We start from the raw sequence: 21,940 nt of genomic DNA on the forward strand, positions 1-21,940 counted from the left end.
TCCATGTGCTTTTTACAGATAACAGTCTTCAAACCTCAGAAAACCTTAGCCACATGTTCTCATCACACCCTGTACTACCCACTGCCAGCCTTATTTCCCTTCCCTTGTCACAAACACTGTTTTTTTGTTTTTTGCCTTTTGTTTTCTTGGTTGTGGGGCTTGAACTCTGGGCCTGGGTGCTCTCTGTGAGCTCTTCATCTGAGGGCTAGTGCTCTACCACTTGAGCCACAGTACCACTTCCAGTTTTCTGGTGGCTAATTGGAGATAAGAATCTCATGGACTTTCCTGCCTGGGCTGCCTTTGAGCCAAGATCCTCAGATCTCAGCCTCCTGAGTAGCTAGGATTACAGGTGTGAGCCACCGGTGCCTGGCTTAAACACTCTTAAGAATATAACTCTACAAGCTGTGATTGTCTAGACTCATTAAAGTGAGTTCCTCTTTAGACTTACGCATTTTACTAAGCTAAATTATATTTCAACTTTAGAGAGCAAAATATCCCATGAGGGTTATAATAAGTCTTAAATAGAAATGCTGGGGATAGCCAGGTGCCAGTGGCTCGTGCCTATAATCCTAACTACTTGGGAGGCTAAGATCTAAGGCTCAAATCCAGCCTAGGCAGGAAAGTCCATGAGATTCTTATCTCAATTAACTACCACAAAACCAGAAGTGGTGCTGTGTCTTAAAGCAGTAGAGCACTAGCCTTGAGCAAAAAGAGTTCGGGGACCGTGTCCAAGCCCTGAGTTGAATGAGAGAGAGAAGGAAGGGGAGGGGGGAGACTGACACATAGACACACAGACAGAGAAGAAAAGGGAAAGGGAGAGAAAGACAGGGTGAGGGAGAGGGAAAAGCGAGATATGCTGGGGATAATGAGGATAGTATCGTGATAGTATCACAACGTCAATTCTGAGCTGGGTGATGCAGTGCTTACCTGTAGTCCCTACTATTTGATAGGTGAAGGCAAAAGCTGGCCTGAAGAAAAGTGGAAGAAACTTATCAGAATAACAAAACTAAAAGCAGAAGAACTGGGAATGTGGTTCAAGTGGTAGAGTGTGGTGGTGTGCCACTGTAATCCCATCGACACTGGAGACATAACTACCTGTCCTTATGTGAGATCCTGTCCTTATGTGAGATCCTGTCCTTATGTGAGATCACACAATTGCGTTGAATCAGTTACCCTACAAATCAATTGAAGCCACTTTAGTCATAAGAAAATAAATGTAAATTAAGAGTACAATTAATGTGCATTTAAGTCTTGCTAACTCACTGTTGGCATGTGTGTGGAAGCAGTTACTGCAGGCATAGCTTGCGTAAGTGTTTCTCAGGAGAGTTATCTGGCAACACCTGCCAAAATAAAAGTTGCACGTAACTCTCTGACCTGGCAGCTTTACTTCTAGGGATTTATAGAATGGATAGAATGGTACATATGTAATATATGTGCAAGGGTGTTCATTGCAAGATAATTTATGGAGGAGAGGAACAAGCTCAGTGCCCATCTCTGAGGACTGAGCTAGATGTCTTTTCAAAGAAAAGGTAGAATGATTTGAAATTGTTTTTAAGAGCAAAAGGAGTCAGAACATAGCATACCTATGCTCCTGGTGTGTGAAAATGTTTCCATACACATCTGTCCACAGTACACAGAGACAACCTGTGAAGGCTGTGCAGGAATTAGGAATAGATACAAGTTCTTTGGAGGAAGCATAGGTAGCTGGCAGAGAAGGGCTGGGAGGAGCCATACTTTTCACTCTGTCCATATGTTTACATCACAAGTATATACTACCTATTCTAAAATGATTTTCAAAAAGGAGGTTTTCTGTTTTCTTCTAATACATTGCTTTGAAGAACAAGTTCTTGTGCTCCTGACTAAATGAAGTTCATGGCTGATGGCCTTTGGGTTCAGAGGGTCTAGTTTGGAGCTGAGAGGCCTTTCTGTTCTGTTTCTAGAAAAGACATATGCTCTGAACAGCCACATCTGGTTGAAAAGTAGTTCTGTGTACCCCACTAAGTGTCACTTGCATGTGCTATTCATGGCCAAATGGTACCCTAAAACTCCTATGTCTATGATCCCTAATTGGATTTGTAGCTGTAAGTGGAGAGCAAACTCATCTACTTCCACCCTAATGACATAAATAGTACAATTGAATGACACAGGTGAATCCTTGTTTGCTTGGACAATATGTTTAGCTAGGTGGACTTTTGGGTTATGTGAGATAAAGTTGATTCTCTCAGAAGTCAGATGGGTAAAGATTTAACTTAAGCTCCGCCACTGACTGGCAGTATACCCTGGACCTGTACCTTAGCATTTGTTAGAGTGAAAACTGGTCAGGAAAGGCATGTGCTTCCTGTGTGTGAGGGTTTATCCACTTCCATCTCATGTCCTCATGACAAGGTGATGAGGAAAATGCTTTTCTTCCCCTTTATTAAAGAGGAGGAAACTGGATCCTGTGTTTCACAGTTTACAGAGAGCCCACAGCTGGGCTCTTGAGAGTTGAACTCAGCTAGGTCTCTCTCCAAAGCCCATGCTGTTAGTATTGTCTCTTCAGTACAGTGTATGCACTTAGTAGGTCTGCATTTGTTTCCTTCCCCTCTTCTTACCACAGTGGGAGTAGAATGTGACTTAGATTATTGAATACCTCCAAGAAACAATTCTTATGCTTCTGTGCAGCATGCCCAGGTATACACTGTGCAGGAATACTAATGGCTTTCCTTCCCTTTCAGACAAATGAGCTGGTGCTGAATTTGGAGGATGATGACCAACTTCTGCTCAGAGAAGGCAGTACTCTGAGAGAGGCAGGCATCGGTGAGTGGGGGGCTTGGTAAAGCAGTGTGCTGTGGGACACTTGCTGTCCTGACCTGTGTAGCCCTGCCTGGCTGGGTGTATCAAGTGATTCCCTGCAACACAAACATTCCCTGTGTGCCTTTATGAGTCCTGCTTGGGATTCAAAATGCTGTCCTTGCTCACATTTGACCCAGAATACCAGATCTACTTTCCAAGTGTTCCAAATACAAACAGTTCTTTTCAGAAAGTTTGCTCAGAATTTTGCTGAGGGTCATTTAAGGTGATTGACAGGCCATTAGTACCAGGATTGCTTACTGTCATTGGTGGCACTAGAGCCCACAGTCTTGAACGTAGTAGAACTAAGGTTGAATAATGAAATGAGAGATTGTTCTTGCAACAGGCTATGAGGTTTCTTTTTCTTTTTATGTGGCACAGAGGAATCAAACCCAGAGCTTCACACATGCTAGGCAAGCACTCTACCACTAAGCCACATTCCCAGCCCTGCTGCGAGGTTTCTGATAGGCATCCGAGTCACTCATGGCTGACCCAAGCATAGAATTTATAATAGGAACCTAATGTGTACAACTGAAGAATTGTCGGACTTCGTCTTTCAACCTGGAACGTGTATATTGTTCTATTTTATTGAAATAGAAATAGAACAGAGAAAAGAAATAGAATAGAATATAGAACTAGAACAGAAATGTTAGTGACATGTCTTGTGGCCATTAGATGTCACTATTCTTCTTCTTCATGTATCTAAAGCAGGCCAGGCAATGAAGAGCGAGGATTAACCAGGAGTTCACTGTACCTCTGTCACACCTCTGTTGCCAGTGGCTACAATGGAGTGTCACAGTCACACTTCATAATCCTCTGTGCATGCTGCATGAGGAATTCTCCATGTGAGGCCCACATTGGGGAAGCTATACTTTTTTTTTTTTTGGTGGATGTTCTGAATTAGGGTAATCACATGTGTCAGGAATTCATTGAATGATTTATGTGACTTAGCATGAATTCCTGACAGGGATCTTTCCATTTAGGTAGAATTTAAAATAACAAGTTTTGAAATCACAGGTGGTTTTCTGGGTTAAGTCAACATTCTTGGCCAGGATTAGAATCTTTTCTTATTTTGAATACATAAGGCTGATGGTTATGTGAAAAATAGTCTTTAACAGGGCATTTGTTTCTTCGGGTACTATTACTGTGGCAGGTGCACCTGTCTTTTTGAGCATGTGGCATACATGTAGCCTGGATTTTTGTCACACTATAAGGTATAGTGAATATAATAGACTGTTATTGATATGGAAACTGACAGCTTCATGAGGGGACTAGAAAATAGAAAGCAAACAAAACTGAAAGGAAATATTTTATAAGGTGATAGCAGTGGTATCTCTAATTGATGGAGAACAAATGAATTAGAAAAATCACATCAGGCCCCAATTGCCAAAGCAGTCAGGGAAATACATTTCACGTTTTTATCTTTATTCAAAAATGAATTCTATGTGGATTAAATGCATGTAATGCAATCAATACATAAATAAATATCAACTGTAGCTCAAAAACTTCATAATCCTGGGGGAAAGCTTATGAAGCATGATCTCAAAAGCAGGCCAAGGCCATGGAAGGGGAAAGTGATAGATTGAGTCCTAGAAAGTATAGACAGCGCTAAGGAGAAATAAAAAACTGGAGAAATATGTGCAGTGTACATGACACATAAAATGTTGCTAGCCTGTCTTTATAAACAATTCTTATAACTAGCATGAAAAAAACCCCGAGAAATTCTACTCTTAGAAGGAATAGCTAACATATATGAAAAAATAGTTCCTCCCCACTTACAGCGGGAGAAATGCACATAGAAGTAGAAACTACTTTATGAAACCCAGTGTGGTGGTTAAGAATTATAGCCGACAGCAAGAGCATTTCCACAACCCAGTTTGGCCTCTGGACGACCTTGGGGAAGCAGCAATAATTATAAGATTAGCAATTTATGAATATGAGTAGAGGTCTGTCTCCAAAGGTGTTCGTGGTACTTAGGAACAGATGCTGTCTTGTGACATAGTTGAAGTGTACACTGCCTTTGTCCATCTATAGTTAACTCTGTCATGTCTTCCCCTAAGCCAACAGGAGCATGCTGCTGTATGCAGTTGGGGTGTGGGACCGGGGGGAGAGGTGGTGGTGGTGGTGAGGGGATGGTTCTTTCTTTCTTTCTTTTTTTTTTGGGGGGGGGGTCCAGTCGTGGACCTGAACTCTGGGCCTGGGCACTGTCCCTCAGCTCTTCAGCTCAAAGCTAGCGCTCTATCACTTGAGCCACAGTGCCACTTTTGGCTTTTTTCTTTTTGCTTATGTGGTGCTGAGGAATCGAACCCAGGGCCTCATGCATGCAAGGCAAGCGCTCTACCACTGCGCTACCTTCTCAGCCAGATGGTTCTTTCTTTCTTTCCTTCCCTGTTCATGAATCACTAACATGGCTATTTACTGAGTAGCAATACATCTGGAGTGATACCATTATCATTTAAAAGTGTACAGGTTTACCTATTTGTAGGTGTATATGGAAAAGAGATCATGTACTAATGTTCTAGAAATGCTTTCTCTGGGTATTGGTATAGTTAGTAATTGAGTTTTTCCCTTTCCCCCCTGTATTATCTAATTATTCTTGTGTGATTAAGATTTTTCTAGTTTACATTCATTCTTTGTAATTAAGGATCTTTTTTTTAAATAAATCACTATAGAGAAAATTGGTTTGAGGTCTGTACATTTTGCTTGCTTTGTGATCTTCCATGAGCCACCTGTTTATTATTGTTAATTATTATTATTGTTATTATCATCATCATTATCAGAATGGGAGCAATGAAACCTGTTTGAGAAAGTTGCTGTCATGCTGTGGGTGAAGTTGAGAAAGGGTTGAGTAGAAGAGCAGAGGTTGTAGAACGCACACAGAGAACAACACATGTTTTATTTGAACACCTGTCTGAATGAGGCAGTTTCTGTGTATTCTAAATTGAGTATGACACAAACTGGGTTTCCCTGTGCATCAATTTCAGACTGACTTTTGTAACAACCTGTGTAAAGGTGAGAACCAAATCCCTCTCTGTCATGCTTGTTTTACACCCATAGAACTGTGATCAGAGTCTGATTATTTTCGTGGGTTCTCCACTGGTCCCAGGTTGGTCGGGGTGTTGCTGTGATCAGGGTGTTGCTGTGCTTTGGGGAGGAAGCTGAGGTTGTATCTGGGAGGAGTCAAGTTGTCAAAACCATGCTTGAAGTGTATGATTTTTCTGGGGAACTTTCCCTTCCTTCCACACTGCATATAGTGAGGTTGCAAGAGGCTCCACAGAAAACCCTCAAGTTCTCTCTCACCATTTGATCTTGCTGCAGAGCTGGCCCTCCGCTTTCTCCGTCTGTTGCCATGGGAATAATGCCAGTGTAAGAGATTTATTATTGTGATATTTCTGCAGGAGTGGTGGAAGGAAAGGGAAGATTGGAGGGAAAACATGGAAGCTTTCTGGAGACCCTCTGCCCACAGAGCAACCACCAGTTAGTTCATGCTCTGGCCTTTTACCCACACTCCTGGTGTCAGCCCAAGCTTTTACTGTGGACTCAGTGCTAAATAAATAGAAGCAAAATAGATTTGCTTTCTGAAAGTAAAAGGAAGATTTTGCCAGGAGATATTATTTACAATTTAAAGGCTTTTTATCCCCCATTACTCTTAATGATTATGGCTTATAGGCTTGGTCTCCTAAGTAATAAATTTGCATGTAAGTGTTGTTTTCAGTGGTATTTTATGTCTTTTATTTTGCCATTTCCCTTGCTACCGTTATCTTTTGAATTGCTCTGATTTAAGAAAGAATTGTGGCTTGTTGACTCTCCAACACTAGTTGTTTTATTGGAAATAGTTTAAGTTACAGTAGACTACACTAGAAGTGTTTATCTGAGAGAAGAGTTCTTGTCAAGCGAGATCTTGTAATAATTCCAAAACTTCCTTGTGGTTTATTTTCTTCTGTCGCTTCTGCCATCTGCCTCCACCAGAACCCAATATCAGTGCTGTGGACCTCTCTGGCGTTCTCTCCCCCACTGAGGCTAACACTGTAGAATTCTCTAGCACCTCTTATTAAGATGCTTTTGTGTTTATGTTTCTTTAAGGTTTAGGTTTTCTTCGATCTCTTTTGGGGGTAGAAATGTCTAGCAGGCATGTTTCCCTCTGACAGAGTGTCATGGTAGTGACACTCTCTTCACCTTAACATAGGGACAATCTGGGTGCTGGTGACGGGTGGCAGTCCAGGGAATTGAGGGCTTCCAAAATAGGAGTTAGAATGAACCCTCAGAGATTGTTGTTGTTATTACTATTATTGTAGTGCTGGGGATTGAACCCAGGGCCTTAGATACATTAGGGAAGCAATCTACACTGAGCTGCACAGATACACACACACACACACACACACACACACACACATACACACACACACGTACATACACATATCATGTATAATGATCAAAGTGGGGGTATTTAATGTGTCTTAATCGCTTTAAGCATTTGTTACTTTGTGTTGGGAGCACTGAAATCCTTCTCTTTTCTTTTTTTTTTTTTTTTTTGGTCGTGGGGCTTGAACTCTGGGCTTGGACTCTGTCCCTGCTCTTCAGCTCAAGGTGAGCGTGTAATCTACCACTTGAGCCACAGTGCCACAAAGGGCTTTCTAGTGGTTTATTGGAGATAAGAGTTTCATGGACTTTTCCTGCCCGGGCTGGCTTTGAACCGTGATCCTCAGATCTCAGCCTCCTGAGTAGCTAGGATTACAGGCATGAGCCACCAGCGCCCGGCTTGAAATCCCTTTCTTCTAGCCATTTTGATACATACAATAAATTATTGTAACTGTAGTCATGCTACTTTTCTATAAAACTCCAGAACTTATTACCTAAATGTAATCTTTAACCACTGACCAGTATCTACCTTTCTTATACCCCTCCATCCCTTCTGATAACCCTATTTTATTCTCTACTTGTATGGAAACAACATTTTAGCTTCCATATATGATTGAAAACATGCAGTAGTTATCTTTCTGTTCGGCTTATTTCCTTCTGCATCCTCCCATTCCATCCATGTTGCCACAAATGACAGTATTTCATCCATTTTTGTGGCTGAGTAATATTCCAATGTATATTATTTTTCTTCCTTATTTTTAATTACATTTTAATTTTCTTTAAGTAGCCATACTAAGGGGTCACTGTTACACAAATCAGTTTATGAGTGCAATGCATCTTCATCATTGTCACTGTTAGGGAAAAGGACGGATTCAAGAGGCAAGAAGAATCAAGGTAGACAAAGACATCAACCTCAGCCAACCAGATCAAAGTTGAAGAGAGACATGACCAGAGGAGAGTGAGGAAAGACAGGAGGTGTAATGAGGGGAGGGGTGGAGGGACTTTAAGTAGGGTCTTGGGTTGGGGTAGGGTCACAGGTAGCTGGAGGGTTCAAAGAGTTTCATGAATTTATGGTGCAGGCCTGGCTCTGGGAACCTATTGTTTGAGCAAGTCCCTTGCTTTGCCAGGAGTAGTGTGCTTTGAGGTATTCTGGTGCCTGTCTGCGAGGATGGGGAGTGGGCTTTCACATTTTGATTAAGATTTCTGAGCTGGAGACTGGACTGGGAAGGTCCCCCTCCTCTGGCGGTAGGGAGGGGATAATATGTGGGCCTAGCCATGGGAGCAACATTGAGTTATGACAGCAAAGCAGATTCCTATCAGTTACACCTTCCATTCTCCCCTTTTTCATCCTTTTTTTCCTTCCCTCACCTAGAAATTACAGGTATGTACTTAGTCTAGAAAAGGTCAGGTTTTTAAAATAAATATTTGTGGTTTATAATCTTCTCTTCCAGCTCCCCTAAACAGCTAATCCAAAGAAGACATTGGAAGTCTGATGTGAAAAGCACAGTACTTGAGTATTGGGCATTATGAGCATGCTCATAATTCCAGCACGCAAGAGGCTGGAGAACAGGGATTGTAAATTTCAGGCTAAAGGGAGCCACATAGTGAGACGCTGATTTAAAAAAAAAAAAAGGAATCCAAACAAAGGCAAACCCACAGCATTTGAGGCTTCTTTGTCTTTTAGCCTCCGTTGGTGAAAACTGAGGAGAACTCATCTGAGAGCTAGGCTCTAAATGGCTGTGAAATTTGAGATAGGATGTTTTCCCAAAGCAGGAGAGAGGGTAAAACCGTGCTTTGATTTCATATTGCTCATAAACCACACCACGCCCTTCATGCATTAAAAAGCAAATCCAGTTATTGCCACTTGACAGCCTTTGCTGGTTGACCCACAAAGCCAATGCACATAACATGTCTCAGTCTCCTTTCACCAAACCACAGGGTTGGTGCCACCAAGCATGAGGTAGGGGACATGGGCAGCGCACAGTGAGGCCCCATGGACAGATGATACATTTGTTGAGATGTTAGGGAGGGAGTTTAAGTCCATTGCATTTAATTTTTCTTGGAATTCCACAGTGAAAATTAGATTTAAAGTTTTAAAATTTTATTTCAAACCATCGTTAGTATTTTCCTGTTAAAGGTGTGCCCAGGAATCTTACCTGTCTGGAAGTGTTATACAATTCTTAAGTTTAAAAACCCTGTCTGTGTTCCTTAAACAGGAATGTCACTATGAAAATGATTCACAAATGTGTTTGGAGAGCTCCTACTTGATTTCATTTGATAGTAAGATGAAAGGATGAGGTGGTGGTGTGTTATTGGATTTTAGATTGCACATTCACTTCCGATTTCCAGGGCAAGGCTCTCTGCTCTGCACCTGGCTACACTCCCGCCTGCAGCACATTTAATTTAAAGCCAGGTGCCCTGGGGACAGCATGCATGAAGCAGACTTCCTGGGGGCTCTTTCCCAGCTTCCATTAAAGGAGCCATTTAAATAGAATCTAGGCAGCGGGAGTTTAGGGGATAATGATGAAAAGAGTGATTATACACAGGTCTGAAAAATCATTTGTAATTTGTCTCCCCTTAAGTTTGCAAGTCAGGCCAAGCGTGATGTTGCATGCCTGTGGTCCCAGCTATTTGGAAGAAGAATCGTGGTCCAAGGAAAAGTTAGTGCAGGGGCTGGGAAGGTGGCTCAGTGGTAGAGTGCTTGGCCTGGCATGCATGAGGCCCTGGGTTCAATTCCTTAGCACCACATAAGCAGAAAAAGCCGGAAGTGGCGCTGTGGCTCAAGTGGTAGAGTGGTAGCCTTGAGCTGAAGAGCTGAGGGAGAGCGCCCAGGCCCAGAGTTGAGGCCCCATGACCGACCAAAAAAAAAAAAAAAAAAAAGAAAGGTTAGTGCAACACCATATGTAAAAAATAAATGAAAAGCAAAAGGACTGGCAACCTGACTCAAGTGGTAGAGTGCCTGTCTAGGAAGTGGGAGGCTCTGTGGTCTATCCCTAGTACCAACAAAAAGAAAAGTTAATTAAAAACAAGCATATAATTAAATAAAAATAAATTGGTAAGTCAATTTTTAATATATGTCTATGACATTATTTTCTAAAACATTTTCAGTTTTATAGTTTTTTTTTTAAAGAAAACTACCATTTGAAGATGATTACTACAGTTTAAAATCCATTCGTTGTATTACTTTTGAATGTTCAGAGTAACATAATTTTTGTGCTTTTTTTTGTTAAGAGTAAGGTGTTTTTTGTTTGATTTAGAAGTATTTTAGGCTTTAACTCATGTGTCAATCTAGTTTTCCTTTTAAAAATTCAATAATCTGAAAATAAAATCTTTAACCTAGATGATGTTATTTTGAGCCTCTGGGAGATGGCATCTGTACTTTATAAATAATGAGTTTCTCTCTAAGTTAATTAGACTTGGACTCATGAAAAACAAACGGCTTCGTTAGTGCTTGCCTTCCATTTCTGTAGAGAAAGCTCCCTGTGTCCTGTCTGAGCTGCATGCAAGAAGCTAATACTTCTTAAAGGAGGTACAGAGAAATGTCAACTGCAGTAAATGGACGTGGTAATTACGCATAGCCTGCCTTGAGTACAGTTCAGGGTGGAAAGACTTGGGAATGTTCCATAGGTAAATAGCACATCAGAGGTGAAGCATTGTTCTGTGATTATTAGCAGGGGCCTTTGGCTCCTTCTCTATTGTAAGATGGCTACAGTCACTTGCAATGATGTAGGTCTGCCTCTGAACACACTTCTCTTCAAAAAGAAAACCCCAGGAGCTTTTTTTGTTGTTGTTAAAAGCATAGATCTCCAAATATATCTTACCTTTGAATAACCTGTTTTCTGAAGTTCCTTTTAACATGTTACTAATCCAAAGATGGTGCCTCTTAGTGATTCTTTGAAATTTGATTTCTTAACTAACTAGCCCCTATTTGCCCAGTTTGCTTCTGCCTCTGCCCCAGCCCCTCCTAGATTTCCAGTTCCTTGCTGCTATGTCTCTGGAGAGCATGTGGTCTGATTTTCATGTGCTTAGATTAAATTTCATCTAGAGGACATAGTAGGACTTCAGGGAGCATCTGCGAGGCTGAGTGATTTATTTCCTTCTCTCAACACTTGTTTGTTTTCTGTAGTAAGCACAATAGCATATGGCAGAGATATTCTACTTGATATTTTTGCAAACAGCAAAACCATTTTAATGAAATGTCATGCTAATCTCTTTCATCCTTTTGTGATAAATTCTAATGATGAGATTAAGGCTAGAAATTACAGACCAGCTGTAATCCGTGGCACTCTTATTATCCTGTTTATCTGACTTGAAGAGTTTTGCTGTTTTTAGAGTCTATGTTAATTGAGTACTCAGTATTCATTACAAATAATCTTGTCTGTTTTCTCCTCAAGATTTCTGAAGGCCCTTTTGCTCTTTCTGTGAAAGCCAAGCAGACTGTATTAACTTCTGGTTTAATTTAAAAAACCAGTGTGGAACTTGTTGGCCCGCCACCTTAAAGAATCGCATGTTTAATAATTGGAAGGCTTTCCATCAGGGCTTGTCTCCAGTCTGAATTAATAATGTTGCTGACTTACTGCTTTAGAATACGGAGTCCTTGACCTGCTAGGTTGAAAGAACTGTGACTGCTCTGAACCTTTGTGGGTCCTTTAGCTGAGCCATTTCCCCTGTGAATAATTAGAGGCATTTGAAGGTATTGCAGTAGAAGCCAATTTGTGTCTTTCACTTTGCATATTGTTGAAGCCTCATGAATTAATCATAAGCAGGGCAAAAAATTAACTTCTTCAGACACATATTTTGATGGGTCATGAGGGAGAATGTAAAGTGATCTGTAAAATATTCTACTGATCCTTTAAGTATTAAATTATTATACCTACAGGCTCATTTTCAGGGTGGGGGGAAGTGTGCCCCCCCCCCCCCTTTCAGGAACTGAGTAGCATATTTGAAAAGATGAAGGTTTTTTATTTTCTAGAACTGTGCAGAGGATGCTAAATGAGCAAGGTTGGGATTTCCTGAAAATCTTGACCATTCTTGTACAGGGGTGGGAGGTGAAAGTATTGGTTTTCCTTTTAAGTTATTTGGATTTTATACTCCTCTAACCATACCTGAAGTTTCTGGTTGATGTGATTAAAGGTATTGTGCAAACCAAAGACTGACTCATCTTTTTCATTTTTGGCATCTAAACATTTATGTTAGGTTTTTAAAGAGAGGTAGCTGAGTAAGAACCACACCATGCACGTGGTATTTAGGTAAGGGGTAGGTTTATTCAGTAGACCTGCTGGGACCAGGCCAGGTTGGCACTCCATGCGGCTGGCAAAGAGGGCGTCTGGCCCTGGGCTAGGCCTTATCTAGGGTAGGGCCAGGTAAAGAGAGGTGGGACCAGGTAAGAAGAGGTGGGACTAGGTGGGAGAAAGGTGTGGCCACATCAGATCCAGATGTGACCTCAGTGGATCGGATGTGACCTCTTCCAGGTGTCCCAGTTGCCTAGGTAACACAGGTACTGGTTGGGGTCTGCTCACCATCCAGGAGTAGACCTTACAATTTAGTTAGTCTAAAAATCAAACGCAGATCTCAATACTTGTTTAAAATTTAGTTTTACATTAAAACCTGTTTTCCATTCTGTTTTTCTTCTTTTTCAGCCAATGAAACTGAAATTGCATTCTTCTGTGAAGAAGATTATAGGAAGTACAAAGTTAATCCCATCTTATCCTGGTGAAAGGTGTCTCTGGGGCTTCCTTTTGCATACCTATGCTAAGCTCTTTATACCTGAATTGACAAATAAATCTGAACACATTAATCCTTGCCTTATGTTTCTTTCTTTAAAGGTCCCTTTATCCCTCTATCCTTCTCTTCCTTTCTGCCTTCCTTGTTGAGAACTAATATGAGAAAAACATTGATTTTTGTAAACAAAAGATTTGTATTCAAAAATCATAATGTGTTGTGTCAAATTGAGGATTATGTTGGTAATTTCCATGTTGGGTTCTTGTAAAAAAATTTTTAAATTGTTATTATAAAAGGTGATGTGAAGAGGGGTTATAGTTACATAAGTCAGGTAAAGAGTACATTTCTTTTTGAACAGTGTCACCAGGCTGGATTCTTTACAAAGGTAAGACCAAGGTTGTACTGGGGTGTGTGTGTGTGTGTGTGTGTGTGTGTGTGTGTGTGTGTGTGTGTGTGTGTGTGTGTGTGTGTGTGTGTGTGTGTGTGTGTGTGTGTGTGTGTGTGTGTGTGTGTGTGTGTGTGTGTGTGTGTGTGTGTGCGCACATTGGTACTGGGGCTTGAACTTAGAGCCTCATTCTCTCCTCTCTTGGCTTTTTCACTTAAGGAGAGTGTTCTGCCACTTGAACCATACCTCTGCTTCCAGTGTACTATTTATTTTGTATTTCTTCCCTGGTTTTATAGTAGAGCACCTGCTACTGTTATTGGACCAGATTGTAACAGTCAAAGCTGATCAGCTCAGGGGGTGACATTGGATAGTATGTATTTTAAAGGGGGCTCAATGAGTCACTTTTCTCTTTAGAATCTCTGTTTGTATACAATATCATTGCTAACATTTTTTTTTTCTGATCTGAGCTGTATTTACTGACTTTTACTATAGTAAACTATTTTATGTGGAGAAAAGCGGTAGGCAAATCTTTATACTTCTGGAAGAAAATTATTCTTTTTTTTTTTTTTTTGTCAGTCGTGGAGCTTGAACTCTGGGCCTGGGCGCTGTCCCTCAGCTCTTCAGCTCAAGGCGAGCGCTCTACCACTTGAGCTACAGCGCCACTTCTGGTTTTCTGGTGGTTTATTGGAGATAGGAGTCTCACGGTCTCTCCTGCCCGGGCTGGCTTTGAACCGCGATCCTCAGATCTCAGCCTCCTGAGTAGCTAGGATTACAGGCGTGAGCCACCAGCGCCCGGCAAGAAAATTATTCTTGAAGAACAATTCTACATCCTGGAAAATATATTCTTTCCAAATAATAGAATACTTGGGCTTTCTGAGAGTAGCTGACCTTTCAGCCAACATGTGTCCAATCACAATGCCTGGAGAAATTGGGTGGCTCTACAATTAGGCCTAATTTACCCTTTACCTTGCTACTCAGATCAATTGGTTTCATAGTGATGGTAATTTATGAAAAAAACTTTATTTTTAAAATCAGTATTGAAAATCTGCTCAACTTGGTTGGAAACAGCTTTGCTTTGTGGAAAAATGTAGTAGAGTTTCTATAAAATAAATTCTATTTATTTTCTTCACTTATTATACAAAATGCTGAATATACAGATGACCTAGGACAGAATTTTTGCCCCAGTGAGAAGGGAAAGATATGCATGCAAGTGATGCTAGTAGAACTGAAAGAAAAACCACTACGGGAGCATCAACAGCAGCATAATTAATTCTGTGTGGGATTTGTAAGGTCCGCACAGGGACACCTCCCTACCCTTGGCTAAGTTTCCACCCAGTATCTGTTACCTAGGTAACTGGCAGACCTGGAAGTAGTCACCTTCCCCTTCTGCTAGGTCACATCCTGGGCCACCTCTGGTCACATGCCTCCCATCTGACCTTAGGAGGGTCCCAGACCCCGAGGTCACATCCAGAGTCCTGTGTGGCCACACCTTTCCCCCACTTGGCCACACCTCTTCCTGTCCCTGGCCTAGATAAGTCCTGGCCCAGGGGTGATTTGCCCCTTCCTTTTTCAGCCATGCCTCTCCAGTATGCATGGTGGGGCAGCAGTTCAGTAAATAAACTTCTTTTCCTGCCTGAATAGAGGGTGGTGTTCTCTTCATTGGCTACCTAATGAAACCTACCCATTTAATATACCTTACGGGATTATTTTCATTTTAGATTATTTTTAAAGTGCTGGTTGAGAATTAGGGGTGTAGATTAAGTGGTTAAGCCCTGGTCTATCAACTTTGAGGCAGAAGTTCAATCCCCAATACTGTTTGAGCTCTGTCTTCACAGTTTTTCTTAGAAGGAAAGAAAGGAAAGGCTTCCTGGAAAAGGGAATGTAATGCATGCAGAAGCAAAGGGCTGAGCAAACTTGGGATTTCACAGAGTATAAAGTACAGGGACTAGAAGGAGTAAGGACCGAAGGGTGGGCAAGCCAGGCCTTGTAAGTCACATCAAGGACTTGGAACTTTATATGGTGTATAGTTGGGAGGCAGTGGTAAGATTTAAACACATGAATTCCATGATTTGATTTGTGTTATAAAATGAGCCCAAGTAACCATCCTGATGGCAGAAAAGACTGCAGGACAATTGCCACAGAGAAGATGAAGGTTGACTGGAGATCTGGCCTGGGGCAGGCACAGAGGGAGGATGAGGAGAAAGGAGACCTTGAGGCTCACCTGTGACCTCCATGAAACCCAAGCCAAGGCAGCAAGTACTCTGCCTAGGTTATCTCATCCGCCTTGAGTGTTGGATAGGAGATTGGGAGTGGAGTGGGGCAGGGGAGGTCCCTGGAGCCAAGCTTTCCTTAAAATCCTCTGGCATCTGCCATTCTACCCAGTGGTCTTCCAGGGAAGACAGAATGCTTGGGACCTGAAGAGTGCCTGGGTGTGGGCTGTGTAAGGAGGAGTGGGGGAGGTGACACCAGCCATAGCCCAGTGGGGAGCCCCAAAGACAGAGCAGCTTCTCATGTATTCATTTGTTGATTGCTCCTTCAATTTATATACAGGCTTGTCTTTTGAAATGTGAAGTTAGCCTGTATTTACCTGTATATTTTCTTTTTTTTTTTAATCAATGCAAACAGCAAAGAGTCGTTTATTGCAAGCTCCACGCACTCGGTAACCGGTGATGCTAAGACGTACCTGTATATTTTCTTATATAAACACTGCCATTTACACATACACATATATAGCATTAGTTATATATTATGTATATATTCATTTTGTGTGCATTTTCCTTATCACAAAAAAATACATAATTTCACTTATAAATTCAGATTTAAAAGAAAAAAATTAGGAAGGAAGGAAGGAAGGATGGGAGGAAGGATGGAAGGAAGGAAGAAAAGGAAGGAAGGGAGAATCCAGACAGCGCATATTCAGTGCATATAGTATGAAGGGAGGAGTCGGTTGGGAGGGATGGGGAGAAAGATGAAAGGAGTGATACCAGCCAACATGCATTGTACTTACAAACTGATTTGTTGAATGGTAACTCCCTTGGTACAACTACTTAAAGATAATAAAAAATTAAAATGCATATGACTAAAAAAGGACTTTTGCCCAGAATGGGAGATTGGTTTAAAATGAGGAAACCTATCTATGTAATTTATGTAAGTTATAGATTAAAGAGGAAAAATGGTCTCGGTAGATGTCAAAAAAGCTTTTAATGACATTGTCCCTGTGCATGAATAAAAATTAGTAGTGAGTAGGAATGCCTTTAAACTAATGAAGGCTAATCAGAGAAAACTACTGGATGTTTCCACAAATCTGTTAGGTATGACCAGGACAAGGGTGACCCGGTTCTGTTCAGTGTTCTTCTGCCTCACTGTAGCTAACCCAGGAAGAAAAGTTGAAAGAGCCACAGATAGTGAAAAAGAAGAGACAAAACACTCACCTGCAGACTATATAATTGCTAAGGGAATCAAGTGGTAAGTTATTAGAACTATGACAAAGAGTGTTAGATAATGAGCCTGCACTGAAGTACTTGTGAAAGCTATAAAGTGTTATCAGAGGGCTATAGGAGGCCTAAGTACAAAGAGAAATTGAAGGAGAATAGATGGAATATGTACAAGGTACAGGTCTGTAACTGACTTTACTCTGAATCCCAAAGGAGCTTGATTATAGAATTTGACAAATGGATCTTAAGGTTTATTTGGAAACTTAAACGTATACCAGGTGCCAGTGGTTCATACCCTATACTTAGGAGGCTGAGATCTGAGGATCACGATTTGAAGCCAGCCCATGCAGGAAAGTCCGTGAGACTCTTATCTTTAATTATCCACCAGAAAACTGAAAGTGATGCTGTGGTTCAAAGTGGTAGAGCTCTAACCTGGAGCAAAAAAGCTCAGGGACAGTACCCAGGCCCTGAGTTCAAGCCCCACAACTGACACAGAAAAAAAAGTAAATGTACAAGAATAACTAAGATTAACTTGGAAAGACAAAAAGTGGATTGTGTGGTGGGAGAGGTTGCTTATATGTCACAATATATTGTAAATTTATAGTAACCAAAGTAGCTTGATGATGATGACACAGACCAAGGAGAGAGTATGGAAAGTGACAAATGTATATGGAAACTTTTTCATATATAATATTGGTAGTATTAGCTGTCCATGGAGAAGAGGAAGGCATTTAACACATTGAATGGATATTAAATATGTTTAATATTTACTGCATTTTCATTGGATTATATAACCATAAAATTATGAGCTAACTATAGAAAATAGAAAGGCATTAAAATAAAATGTGAATGCTAGAATTTGCCAAATTTGACTTAGAGATATATATATATATATATATATATATATATATATATATATGTGCGTGTGTATATATGTAAATTTATGTTTGAATATACATTAATAGATGTTTTAAAACATATATTCTAATTCATATATAATATTTTTTCTAGCCAATATATGAGTTGTACAAAGACCAGAAGACTGGGAGACACTCCTTGCACATATAAAATAGAAAAAGATTTACTTCTAGAACATATGACAAACTCTTACAAATTATCACAGAAAGCACAAACAAAGCAAAAATCAACAGTCCACAAAAAGCTGATATTTTGTGTGAGAGGTGAAGAGCTGGGCATCATGTTTTCCCTGGAAATCTAAATGAAAACAGAGTGCTGTGCTAAGTGATGGAATTGAGAAGTGAATGGTTGAGTAGTAATTGTTGGCCCTGATGGGCCTGGACAGCAATGGGAGTAGAAATAGTTATTTTTGTGAGCAATTGAGGTGCTATCGATTGAAATGACAATGGTGCATAGTCTTGTTAACTCAGAAGCTCCAGTCCTTGGAATCCTTCCTAAACAACTTTCTCATGTCTGCAGAAGGAGGCATTTGAAGGCAATCCTTATAGCATTCGAACAGAAAAGCACTGGAAATAACCTGGAATGGTAATAGCAACTATGGCATTATCTGTGTCTCGATTTCTACTTCATCCGAAACAATAATAACATCTATCATTTCCTAACATGGAACCTTTCATTTATAGTTTTGTTTGTGGTACAAGGGCTTGAACTCAGGGCCAAGTGCTCTACCATTTGAGCCATGCCTAGCACCCCCTCCCCCTTTAGTGATTTTTCAGACAGGATTTTGTGCTTTTTTTTTTTGTCCAAGACTGGGACTCAGACTGAGTATCTAATTCGTTCACTCGTTGGCTGGTGCTCTGCCCCCTTAGCCATGTCTCCAACCCCAATTTTGTACTTTTTGTCTCAGCCAGCCTAAGACTGATTGTCCTACCTATGTCTCCACATAGCTGGTGTAAAGTACCACACCTAGCTTAAGTCTGTGTCATCTTAATGGATAAAATTATAAAAGATTTCTTTCATAAAATATGACACTTTTTTTTTTGTTCATTTTGTGCTGGGGACTTGATCTTGCTTAGCTTTTTCACAACCTGACACTTGAGACATGCCTCCAGTTCTGGCTTTTGGCTGGGCTAATCAGAGATAAGAGTACCTCGGCTATTCCACCCAGATTATCTTTGAACCACAATCAGTTCTCAGCTTCCTATGTTGTTAGGATTATAAGCATGAGCCATTGGTGCTTGACCTACTTGCTTTTTAAAAAGCAGAAAATAAATATTTTTGGTGTATAAGGAAGCAGACTCTGTAGATCAATTTTCTTCGTGGACAGTTGTCACATAATTATAATTGGTTGTCATACAGTACATAGGTATATGTGTTATATATATCTAATATCTAGTATCTAATATATGATATATCTAATACATAATAGATATATGTGATATAATGTATATACATTTATATATGTATACATGCTTATTATATCAGTGTTTTTCTACCTGTCTCCAAATGCATCCAAAAAGAAGGGTGTTTGTACCTCAGCTTTGTTTTCCTAAAGTACTTTGTTTCCAAGTAAAAGCTGTGTACCGTTAAACACATTTGGACTAATGAAGTATGTATGTATGTATATATGTATGTATGTGTGTGTATGTGTGTGCATGTATGTATGTGTGAGTGAATGAGTCAATCAGCCAGTCACGGTAGGCTGCACCTGTAGTGCCAGCTACCTGAGAGACTGAAGCAGGAAGATTCTCTCTCTCCTTTCTTTCTCTCACACAATATACATATGTATATGCAGACTTGTTGATTTATATCATGCAAAATCATCCATCTATGTGTGTCTGTCTGTCTCTGCATCATGTCAATGTACCAGACAATGCACTGTTGGTTTAATGCTTACAGTAGACTCGTGAAGAGCAATGAGGAAGTTTGGTTTTCTCATGGAGCAGACAATAACCTCACAGATATTGAGAGACATGACACATTGCCCTGCAGGGACTTTAATAGACAGGGCCCAGCACAAAGAGAGCACCAGTTACATGTCTTGAAGATGCTTATAGCGAGCTTGAAGCAGCTACAGCATCACTTTGCAACAAAAAAACCTCCTCTTCACAGATCTTAAGCCATTTGCTTGGAATCTAAAATCTGCCAAGCCAAAGAGCAGGTGTCTTCTGGTTTGAGACCCCATTTAGTGCCACACTGAAAACCTGGAAGCTTGGGGCTCTTGGAGGATCACAGGGAGCTGAGAACCCTTGGCTTCCGCTGCAGCTGGGTGACCCTTTATGTACACCTCTCACATGCCATTCCCAGGAAAAGAGAACCTGCTCTCTCCCATGCCAGAGTTCTCACCCACCAACCAGGCCAGGTTGATGCCCTTCTTTCCATTTGTTTCTGGAACAACGATGAAGCTCCTGTCTATTGGGACAGCAAGGGAGTGGATTGGTCTGTGATTTGGAGCAAGGCCTTCTTGACTACTGGACTACTCCAGGGGCCAAAGCGGTCCATACACAGCTGCTGCTCTGTGTGAGCCTGTGGGTTGGGAGGAGGGCTCTGAGTAATCAGATCAGCAAAGGCAACTGAGATATTGGAATAGTTACTTACTTGATTTAAGCTTACTCTTTGGATCTCCATCATCCAGACAGTGGGTCTTGGGGTTTTGAAGGCTGGACAAAACCCACATCTCATGGCCACCTTCCATATGCACATGAGACCCTGTGGCCTTTCTTCCCTCCTACTCGGTGTCTCCAGCCTCTCTGGAGGCTCAGATGGAGAAGAAGATGGGGCATTGACAACTCTTTCTATCCATGAATCAGACCTGAGATTGGCCCCTCCATTCCCAAATGTGCATTTTGGGCTAAAGCATGAGCATAAGAGTTTGCTAATGGCCTTTGGAGGCTCATTTTTTTTTTTTTTTTTTTTTGGGTTCGGTCGTGGGGCCTGAACTCTGGGCCTGGACGCTGTCCCTCAGCTCTTCAGCTCAAGGCTAGCGCTCTACTGCTTGAGCCACAGCGCCACTTCCGGCTTTTTTCTTTTTGCTTATGTGGTGCTGAGGAATCGAACCCAGGGCCTCGAGCATGCAAGGCAAGTGCTCTACCACTGAGCCACCTTCCCAGCCCCTTGGAGGCTCATTTTTAAAAAATCATTAGGCAGTGAGAGGATCATATAATGCAAAATGGCTAAAAAGAAGCATCCAAGATATGTGTCATGCTGCTGCACAAGGTGGTTTTGGGGTGGGCATTACTTTCTCGCCACTGCTTATGCCTCTTTGTGTGAGGATTCAGTCAATAATATATTCATAGTGAGGTTTAAGGTGGAAAAAATCTATGTATCAGGTGATGTCATATGAGTCTTTTGAAAAAAAGTAAAGGAAGAGTAAAGGAAGACTGTTTGGGGAATGCTACCTTGGAGACGGCTGCTTATTTTAGCTTCATTCTTACCAAGTCTAACAGGTAGGGAAAGTACCACCATGGACAATGCTCTTGTGATCAGTCAAAGTAGCAATCAGAGGGCTTCCAAGACTGTTCTCTGCAGAACTGGGGCAGATGAAGGGATGAACAGTTTGGTGGGCTTCCTCCCCTCCTTTCTGACATGGTGGGCATGAGTTCTGGAAGGATCGAGAGTGGTCATCCTCAGTCCTTTCAGTGTTAAATTCTGTGCAGCACAATTTCCTGCATGCCCTTTCCCCCTTGCTGTAAGCCCTGATCATGAGCTCCATGCCATCATCCCTCTTTTAGAGTCTTTTAGTCCCTATGCCACTGTTTCATTTATTTATTTATGTATATAGTACTTGTATTGAGACTTGAACTCAGCCTAGGCATGATCTTTTAGCTCTTTTTGTGCAAGGCTGGTGCTCTGCCACTTAAACCACACTACCTACCTGGCTTTTTTGCTGGTTAATTGGAGATAAAGAGTCTCAGGGATTTGTCTGCTTGACTGGCTTCAAATTATGGTCTTCAGCTCAGCCTCCTTAATAGCTAGGATTACAGGCATGAGCCACCATCTCATGGCTGTGAGATTATTTGAATTTTAAAGCAAAACTTGAAAATTCTTGATGTTCACCTCAGGGGCAAGTAGATCTAGGAAATGCGTGTAGATTGGATATACTTTATACTTGGATATGATAAATTATACATGTATCTAGACATTCACACAGTAAGACCAAAGGAGGATATTCTTAGGAGAGGATCACAAAGGCTCAATAGCTATATGTATATGATTATGCTTATAGCCAATAATATTTATTGAAATGAACTCCAAGAAGTGGAAACAAGAGAGTTTTTTCCTTTGACGCTGTTTT

The 21,940-nt window shown here is 41.1% G+C and overlaps 1 protein-coding gene across 2 annotated transcripts in view; it reads left to right on the forward strand.

Moving 5' to 3' along the window:
• Positions 1 to 12,985, forward strand: part of CUNH2orf76 (chromosome unknown C2orf76 homolog) — a 51,854-nt gene extending 38,869 nt beyond the window's left edge. For both annotated transcript variants that reach the window (XM_042685250.1, XM_042685251.1), the window contains 2 exons: positions 2,715 to 2,796; positions 12,828 to 12,985. In XM_042685250.1, coding sequence (XP_042541184.1) covers positions 2,715 to 2,796; positions 12,828 to 12,904 — 159 coding nt within the window. In that variant the 3' untranslated portion in view covers positions 12,905 to 12,985. The remainder of the gene's footprint in view (positions 1 to 2,714; positions 2,797 to 12,827) is intronic.
• Positions 12,986 to 21,940: the final 8,955 nt, after the last annotated feature.

This window comes from Dipodomys spectabilis, unplaced genomic scaffold (genome assembly GCF_019054845.1).
Source record: "Dipodomys spectabilis isolate Male_0828 unplaced genomic scaffold, ASM1905484v1 ptg000094l, whole genome shotgun sequence".
Classification (NCBI taxonomy): domain Eukaryota; kingdom Metazoa; phylum Chordata; class Mammalia; order Rodentia; family Heteromyidae; genus Dipodomys; species Dipodomys spectabilis.